The 10,012-nt window shown below is 35.5% G+C and overlaps 1 protein-coding gene across 1 annotated transcript; it reads left to right on the top strand.

The window, feature by feature from the left end:
* The first annotated feature begins 369 nt into the window (after nt 1–369).
* On the top strand, nt 370–4,734 carry LOC123317259 (ninjurin-1-like). Its single transcript, XM_044903696.1, has 3 exons — nt 370–571; nt 3,819–3,923; nt 4,352–4,734. The coding sequence occupies exons 1-3, from the start codon at nt 436–438 to the stop codon at nt 4,687–4,689; spliced, it is 579 nt and encodes a 192-aa protein (XP_044759631.1). The 5' UTR covers nt 370–435; the 3' UTR covers nt 4,690–4,734.
* Nucleotides 4,735–10,012: the final 5,278 nt, after the last annotated feature.

Below are 10,012 nucleotides of genomic sequence, written 5' to 3'. Positions count from 1 at the left end.
TGAATAAAACTGAGAGCTCAATCCGGACAGTTCTCAATTCTCACAACATTATCGATGGATTGAACTTCGCAGATATAAAAATATTGGTATCTACACTATTTTATCGCGAAAACATAGGTGGAGAATGGAAAATAAACTAATTTTTCCAGTAATAATAATTAGAAGGATGAATGATTGAAGTAGAAGGCATAAGTGTTTTGGAAAGCCATTTTCTCACTGATATCTAATTAGGGTTTACCTTTCAGAGGAAGGTATCGGCGATATGATCACCTACGCTCTTTCTGATCGTTCTCCATTATCTCATCTACATTACATCCTCTGCGGTTATACACTATCGGGTTATTTATTGTTTTCATGTGGGCACAAACATACCAGGTAATCGAAATTTTGTTACAGTGAACGTACCTACTAACCGACTAACTGGTGAAAATAACTATGTGTGATGTGAACGAAGAGACAAAACATGTGAAAATTGATTTGGACAACGATGATGAGGACGAAGATAATGATAATGATGGTCCGAAAAAGGGGAAAAAAAATAAGCGGGCCAAGGAAGAACCTGAAGAGGAAGGTTGGTTGATAAGACACCCAGTTTCCTTCCATTTTAGCAGCAACCGAGAGAGTGCTTTATACGTGGTTAATATTTAAGAAATTCCTGGAATTCTGTCATTCGCATATTATTTTTCTACAAAATAAATTTTTGATTCAATAAAATTGGAAAATTGAACAATGTAATTTAAAATTTTTCATTCAGGTTCACAGATACCTACAAGTTTTTTGCAGGTTTCAATCATAAGTCACCTAGACCTCTATGATCTCGAGTACTGCGTAAATTTTTATTATCTTGTCCACTTTATACGAACAAGGAGGATAATTTGAGTTTTTTGAAATATCTCTATTCCATATCTCAAATCGTTTTAGGATTTTTTACAAAATCGGTAGATTATAAAATTCTCTACAAATCTTGTCTGAATCAATTTCTTATTCATTGAATTTTCTTTCATATACAGATAGAAGGATTGTAGGTACATTCCTTAGACTTTTGTTTAAGGTACCTTCTATGATAGAATAGAAAAGAGAAGACTGATGAAATATTATAAATGAGATCATTTTCAGATAACTCCCGTATAATTTGAAATAATCCACCGTTTGGATAATTTCTCCTAATCCCTGTATACAGGGTGTCTGTGAACAAATGCGAAGGATTTAGGGAGGTCATAAATTTTTTTCGAAATTGACTTCCCTTCCAAAAAAAATCCTTTGGAAGGCGATGACGAATTGAGAGTTCTTAATTTTTTTACGGGTTCTAAAGAACAATGAGTCATAAAACTATATATAATATGAAGCATGAAGTAGATATTATTCACACAATTTTTTCGAACTGCTTGTAAGCTCTCATTTATTCTGAGCAAAGTAACGAATGTATCGAAAATATCCAAAAGACTTTTTTTCTCCAGAATTGAATGGGAAACCAGAAGAGAATTCAATTTTTTGAAAATCTATCCTACGAAAACAATTTTTGAAGGAAAATCATAAGGGGTTGTCATTTTCATTTTTCAACCCCTAATAATAAAGTTATGAGATATAAAAAAATTGTATGAGTAACATCTACCTAGTTAGTGCTCCATATTATGTATAGTTTTATGACTCAGTGTTTTTTAGAACCCGTAAAAAAAATTAAAAACTGTCAAATCGTCATCGCCTTCCAAAGGCTGTATCTTGGAAGGGAGGTCAATTTCGAAAAAAATTTATAGGAACTACCCCTGCTTATTTTCATCGAGGAATCATCTCCCTAAGTCCTTCGCATTCGTTTACAGACACCCTGTATTTACATATCCTGGCACTACAGTAAATTGAAATAATTAAAGACATCATTCAAACTGACTAAAACTCAGCCCACAGGATGTTGTAAAAGATCCCCATTATTTCACTGCTAACTAGTTAAAATGCGAGCACTCCCAGATGATAACCCCTTGAAAACCTCCCTTTAGGAGTTCGATATAAATAAATCCCAGGAAAACAAATTCCAGATTTGCCGTTGTGGAAAACATTCCCTGAAGGAGGAATCTATATTCTACGGTTCGGCGAATATATAGTACATATTAGGTTGAACTTAACCCGTGACTTGTATGCGTTCAACGCAAACGGAATTCTAATAGCTCCCGAATGATTAATTAAACAAACATTTCAGCTGGCAACACGTAAAGAGAGAATCCCTTGTTTGGGAGAGTAGAGAATGGACCGTGTGGAGCTTTGGAATATTGATGAAATCTATACACACAGGAGTGGTTCCAAAGTTTTCTACGCCTCTTACTGATACCCTCTCTTTTGGAAGCAGGAAAAACGAGCAATTTGTTCTCGTTCCGAAGGTGATATCTCGTGAGATAAAAGCAATGAGGGGTCTAAATGAAAAAACCGGAATTTAATATCGCTATGTCCGTGATCGCCGGGAACCAGAACACATTGCGTAATTTCCGTCTACTTGGAACTCTGAAGAATAATATACTTTTTATATTGGTACTTTAAAACAATACGAGGATGTATTGATAACTTGTTAGCCTAGACCAGCTCCATGCATAAAAAAATATTGCATTACCATAGTAACGAACAATAACTTATTAGAAGTGTCATTGTGAAGTTTGAGGCCAAAAAAGTAAACCAGAGTTACGCAATAAATTGAAAGAAGATGTCCACCGAAATTGTGAAAATCGAAAAATTGGAGTATCGAGCCATCATCAAGTACCTGTATTTAAAAGGGTTAAGAGGTGAACTGATTTACGAAGATATGCTTAATACCCTTGGTGATCAATATCCTTCGTATGCGACCGTGAAAAATTGCACTACAAGCTTCAAAAGAGGTAAATTTTCCATTGAAGATAATGACCGATCGGAAAGGCCAGTTTCTGTGTCAGTCCTCGAAAACATCGATGCAGTTCATGACATGATTTCATCAGACCGTCAAATTGGCCTAAAACGGATATCTGAAGCACTGAATATTTCATACGAACGCGTTCATCATATAGTTCACTTCAATTCGGACATGAGAAAAATTGCTGCAAAATGGATCCCCAAATGTTTGAATTTTGACCAAAAGCGTGCAAGGGTAGAAGCATCGCGTTCGATCTGTGGTCGATTTGAAAACGATGTAGACTTCTTAAACCGAATTGTTGCTATGGATGATACTTGGGTTCATTTCTGCGATCCAGAAACAAAGCCACAATCGATGGAATGGCAACACTCTGGTTCTCCAAGACCTAAGAAGTTTCGTGTCCAAAAATCTGCTGTAAAAGTTCTTGCTTCAGTTTTTTGGGATTGCCGTGGAATAATCATGATTGATTTTTTGGATAAGGGTAGAGCAATAACCGGAGATTGCTATTCGATATTACTGACCACTTTATGGAAAAAAATTAAAGAGAAAAGAAGCGGAAAACTATCCAAAGGTGTTTTGTTTGCGCAAGACAACGCCCCTGGACACAAATCTCATGTTGCCATGCAAAAAATTCGTGATTTAGGGTTTGAATTACTAGAATGCCCTCCTTATTCGACAGATTTTGCTCCATCCGACTATCAACTCAAAGCTCAACTGAAAAAAAGTTTAAAAGGTCGTAAATTTTCTTCCAACGAGGAGGTAATAAAAGCTGTGTAGGTCTGGTTTGCAAAGTAATAAATGCATTCAATTAAGAGGAGAATATGTTGAGAAATAATAATATTTTGACATTGAAATTTTGTTTGATTCTACAGTATGCTAAAGCATAAGGATTGAGAAATACATATTCCTATAATAAAAAAAATTAAAATTACATTCAATCTATTTTCAGAGGAGCTCTCTCCAGAAGAGACAATGGTAGTTGCTGAAGATGAAGCCGACATTGTGGCCACTAGAACAAGCAACTCTTATGCTGCCAAAAAAACAGTTGCTCAAGGTTTGTTTCTGGGGTTTATTTTTGCTGCATATCTTGAGTAGAATACACAAATTAATGATCTAAACGAACCTTTGTGTGCAAAAAAAGTAAGAGTAAATTTTTTGAATCGCGGAAAAATTGATGATCCATCATCCAGGAATAGACTATTCGCTCGCCAAATTTGTAATTCTATGACATATATTATTATGTAGTTCATATCCTTTAGTAGGGAGTACTTAATTCAAAGTCTACTGCGATGTCATCATTGTCTGCAATCATTTAGAGCCTATATTTATTTGCTCTGAATCGTAGTTGAATTGAAAATGGAAATAAAATCATAATATACTCGTAGGAGAAATGAACAATTATGCAGAGCATATATGGGGTGTTCGGTTGATACTTCTTATTTCGAACTCTATAACCTAAATTCATATTCCAATTTTTTTCAGGAATGATGGATATAGCTTTGATAACCTCAAACGCAAACCAGCTTCGATATTTGATGGAGTACGCCAGTGAAACAAAGACCTATTATTTGAATTTAGTTCTGATATCAATATCACTGCTATTACAGGTGGCTGTAGGGGTTTCTCTTCTATTCAAAGGGCGGTATCAGTTGCGAGGCGACCCGAAGCACAAGAACGTCTCGAAAATCAACAACTTTTCGGTGATCGGCGTTTTTCTGGTCACCTTGATCAACGTGTTCATAGCTAGCTTCACGATGAGTGAGAAACAAGAGGCACCTAAGCCGGTACTGAATCCAGTTGTGATGTATCCATCAACATAGTGATAAAAAATAAAATCCGTTTCATTTATCGAGATAAACAAAAAGTTTTTCCCCAATTGGAAAACTGTGTAAAGGAGACCGGGTACAAAATTTATACTCTCTGGTTTCGCTTAAAATTCTAAACATTAATCATGTTTGTGGTAGAATATGACCCTTCTACATCATGCCTCCCTTCAATAAATGGTTCAAATTTTACTTCGTTGCTTAAAAACAACATACAAAACAAAGAAGTAGGTTGATACTTTCGTCCACAGAGTCAGTTGAAAACCATCGTTGACGTCATGCCTATAAGACCATATGCACAACTACTACTTATTTTTAAAAATTCCTATAAAATATGTTCCATGAGTGACTAGAACATATAGCTAGAAAGGTAAGTGGTCGTGAGAAATCAGTGAAAAATAACAGATATGACTGATATTTTCGCAAAATCTTCTTCATTATCCAAAGAGATTTTTTCATTTACTGTTTCCTTTCAATGCACTATTAATATCTATTCTCCTTGTGTTCCTATAGACGTTGGTTTAGTATACCTTATTTCCTTGGTGGTAGTTTCGTTTACTTTCATTTTTTCACTTATTTACCTGTCATGCTTCAAACTATCAGGGACATTTCTTTATGCTTTGACAATATCTTTCTTTGTGAGTATCAATGATTTTCTTCAAATAATCTTGTTTTATATAATTAGAGATCTATTTCATCAGATGTCATATGTTATTTTTGTCCCTGATTCTGTGTTAAAGTATTTATAACAAATCATGTTTCTGGAGTTATAATGTCAGAGATTTCAAAACTAAATACGTAGCATAATCATATTTCATTAATGCCAAAGTGCTTTAATAGGTAACTGAAATAAATCTGATATTGTTGTGTGTGTATTTTTCCAAATCCAAGCAGAAAACGGATTCTCACTAGTTTTGAGCAGCAAACACTCTCAACAAGTGCTGCAGTATTATCATCAGTTAAAACTGGTAAGTACTGCTCGAAAAAAAACTGTAAATGGTATGGGCTTCGGCTAACTTGGACGGCGATTCGCATGAAAAGTAAAATTACAGGGTGAGTCTTTGACTTCTGCATACAGGGTGTCCCAGAAACCGACGTCATTCCTGCACATGGCTCAATTCATTTCAGACTAGAATATCAAAATTTGATTCTAGTAAAAGTGTCTTGGATTTAGAGATATTGCCAGTTTTGTTGTTTTTTTCTAATCGAATATTAAAGATGAATCAGCCTATTCAATATGATCAAAGATTATCCCAAGGTTACTATGGTTACATTATAAATGTGGGACTGCAAATGCTTCGTAATCGAGATACCTACAGTATTTCACTTGAAGTTTTAATTTAAAATTTGAATTGTTCATTCAATTATTCTCCCCCCCCCCAGAAATTCAGCCTCAAAGTAAATCCGCCACTGGATCAATGTGCAGGTACTTTACAACTACCACTAGAAGGAGAATTTGTTGGAGAATCTTTTGTAATTTGTACTTCTTTTCTATTCAGTCTAGATATCACACCACTCTATATTATGAACTCAATCGGTTAGAAAAAATGTGGTGGGTATGGGTGAGATTATTTCGCAGAAATATCTCATTTCGATTTTGCATTTCATTAAGTTCATCTTATTCTGTTACCCCAGTGAGTTTGCCTGAATAAATATCATTTACTTGGCTGATGAATTCGTCACAGGCCTGAAGCCAGAGATTGAATACAGTCAAGGCAATCAGTTTGGCAGCCAGCGCAAACCAAAATTTTCATTGTTGGATATAAAAGTGATACTTATTTCGAATAAGTCCAGTCCATCTGGCTACAGGCTTGATTCAGCATTTTCTGAGAAAATAATTCTCATAAAACATCTGAGAATTATTCCCCAACGGACTCATGAACTTATGAAATGTTTCCTCTGGGTAAAATATCTTCCAAAATTCGAAGGCTTATTATACCAATAAAATTCATGAAAATAAATTGAGTGTAAATGAAATTTAGAGTGAACAGTCTGTATCTTCGAAGAGATTCGAGATGGAAACAAATTTTACTGAAAAATCTCTTTATTTTAACTAGAAAGATCACTCTCTAATGTTATGACCTAGACTTTTTAAATTTTAATTCCCCTGTATAAGGTTTCAATTGGGACAGCCTGTACATCGTTTTCAGTAGAACAAAGTAAGAAATAGAGTTTCCGAAATTATTTATTGATTGGACGTCTAACGCAGCATAATCAACCCCAAGATAGATATTCAGAGCAGCCTTTGTCAAAATCAGCACTGGCAAAGTGAACCGAATATATCCCGTGTTGTTGTAGTTTGATGAAGTTATAATGTTCTCGCCCAGTAGTCGGAGAAACTTCGGAGTCATCCGCATAGAAACTCGTTTGTGCTTGGATAATCCTCAAGAAGTCCCAAGTCCTCCTCCTGGTAAAATATATATTAGAAAGTATACGCGACAGCTGTTTTGATAATAAAAGTAATTAAATGGCACTCAGGCTTTCAATTAAGCTCACTTCACGACCGTTATTAAATCCTTATAGCAGTATCTTTGTAAATCGACGCAGATTTACTCCAAGTATTTATTCCGTCAAAGCTTTTGTATCTAGGATACGCAGGAATCAAAGTAAAACCTGAATGAATCTAATTAACACGTCCCCTTTGAAACAGACGGGGAATCGGAGTATTTTCTGGGTTCGGATGAGATTCCTTAATTAAAACGACTGGAAATTCGGATTTACGGCTTGATCGAAGCATCAACAAATAATCCTTCAACCTTCCAAATTCGCAACACTTGAATTAATCACCGAAAACTGACAGCAGAGAATTGCTCAGAACCTCCAAAATATGTGTGAGTTGTAAAAGCGTCAAAGTAAAGATTTGAAGTAAATTGCATGGTCTGCGAAATTCATATCACAGTGAGGTGTTCTAGACATAGAAAATTGATATTAAAGGTAGATCCAATTCTATTACTTGCAAATAAATTCCTAATGTTGAACAGATCTGGCCTGATTACGAGGATGTATTAATATCTAGTTAGATTAGACCAGTTCCATGCATAAAAAAAATATTGGGTTACCCTAGCAACGAACAATAACTCATTAGAAGTGTCAGTGTGAAGTTTGAGGTTTAAAAAGTAAACCAGAGTTGCGCAATAAATCAAAAGAAAGAAGATGTCCACCGAAATTGTGAAAATCGAAAAATTGGAGTATCGAGCCATCATCAAGTACCTGTATTTAAAAGGGTTAAGAGGTAAGCAGATTTACGAAGATATGCTTAATGCCCTTGGTGATCAATGTCCTTCGTATGCGACCGTGAAAAATTGGACTGCAAGCTTCAAACGAGGTGAATTTTTCATTGAAGATTATGACCGATCAGGAAGGCCAGTTTCTGTGTCAGTCCCCAAAAATATCGATGCAGTTCTTGACATCATTTTATCAGACCGTCGAATTGGACTAAAACGAATATCTGAAGCATTGAATATTTCATACGAACGCCTTCATCATATGGTTCACATCAATTTGGACATGAGAAAAATTGCTACAAAATGGATCCCCAAATGTTTGAATGTTGACCAAAAGCGTGCAAGTGTAGAAGCATCGAGTTCGATCTGTGCTCGATTTGAAAACGATGTAGACTTCTTAAACCGAATTGTTACTATGGATGAGACTTGGATACATTTCTACGATCCAGAAAAAAAGCAACAATCGATGGAATGGCGACACTCTGGCTCTCCAAGACCTAAGAATTTTCGTGTCCAAAAATCTGCTATAAAAGTTCTTGCTTGCAGTTTTTCAGGATTGCCACGAAGTAATCATAATTGATTTTTTGGATAAGCGTAGAAAAATAACCGGAGATTACTATTTGACATTACTGACCACTCTACGGAAAAAAATTAAGGAGAAAAGACGCGGAAAGCTATCCAAAGGTGTTATCCAATGAAGACGAGAATATGTTGAGTAATAAAATATTTTGTTTGACATTCAAATTTGTTTGGTTTTATAGTAGGCCAAAACTTTTCAATATATCCTCGTACTCCGCGTTTCACAATTCTTCTGGTAGGCAGAAGTTTTGAGTGTTTTTAACAGTTTGGGCGCTAAGCTTTACACATTCAAATCCTAGTCTGGACTGAGCTCTGAGAAGAAGAAAAGTCTGATCTGGCAAAAAATATTTCCTAGCTTTGAACTGACATCCTAGCTAATTTGTAGCAAATTTTGTAATATTAGTCACATGATTCTCCCAAGGAACCAAAAGGTTGACAGTGACACTCGACAGTTTACACTTCTTGGCTTAAGCATGATACATTCATGAACTCAAAAGCCACCATGATCATGTCATCCATGATACTCAAGGTGAAAATACTTGTTGGGTTTGGGAACGTTATTAAAAGAAACCACTTTGTGTGATGGCCAACGTTTCGCAAAATTTATAATTGCATCATCAGGTCTCTAGAAATACAACCAAAAGTTAGAAAACTACATCGCAACCGAACAATTTGATACAACCTTCAACCAACAGAAAACCAAGAGGAGTACAATCATTTAAAACATTATTTTCTATTGTTTTTTTACATTTTTTATATTTTTCTGTTTATATTCATGTTTTTTATATTTATATCATTCAGGAAACGAATCCTTTTTATATATGTGTCCGTGTTTATATTTCTGATTTAAATGATTGTACTCCTCTTGGTTTTCTGTTGGTTGAAGGTTGTATCAAATTGTTCGGTTGCGATGTAGTTTTCTGACTTTTGGTTGTATTTCTAGAGCCCTGATGATGCAATTATAAATTTAGGGAAACGTTGGCCATCACACAAAGTGGTTTCTTTCAATAACGTTCCCAAACCCAACAAGTATTTTCACCTTGATAATTTACTGGAACGAAAAATCTATCTGTTGAATCCATGATACTGAAGATGCTGTTCTCACTTGGACAGAGATCATTTCGAGAAATAATTATCCATTGAGAAAATCCACAAACAAATGCCACCAAAAGTGGCTCTAACTGCAGTCGCCCAATAATCCATGAATCGTTACTTCCATTCGAATTAAGCCATTCACTCCTGATGGAAATGTTTGATAGAGACCTGATTGCCGACTAAGAGGACCATCCAGCTCAGAACGATGGCTCCACTCGACCAGGATTATAATAAAATTTTCAGAATATCCCCGCATAAAGCAGACAGGATTTCACGCCAGATGAACGAGATAATTGGATAAACTTGTTTAATTTTTGAAACAAGCGCCCGTCAGCTCAGAAAATCTTCCGTTACGGCTTAAACCCAGCTGGCAGTTATCCCTATTCCTCCGCTACGAATTTCCGGCGGGATAGGTTAGAAGT

This window comes from Coccinella septempunctata, chromosome 1, assembly GCF_907165205.1.
Source record: "Coccinella septempunctata chromosome 1, icCocSept1.1, whole genome shotgun sequence".
Lineage (NCBI taxonomy): Eukaryota > Metazoa > Arthropoda > Insecta > Coleoptera > Coccinellidae > Coccinella > Coccinella septempunctata.
This window is presented reverse-complemented; position numbering and strand designations above follow the sequence as displayed.

Excerpts from the sequence above, each read along its gene's own strand:
- LOC123317259 (XM_044903696.1), top strand. The coding sequence starts at position 436 with ATGTGTGATGTGAACGAAGAGACAAAACATGTGAAAATTGATTTGGAC. Across the intron at positions 572-3,818 it reads GGAAGAACCTGAAGAGGAAG|AGGAGCTCTCTCCAGAAGAG; the intron begins GTTGGTTGATAA and ends ATCTATTTTCAG. Across the intron at positions 3,924-4,351 it reads CAAAAAAACAGTTGCTCAAG|GAATGATGGATATAGCTTTG; the intron begins GTTTGTTTCTGG and ends AATTTTTTTCAG.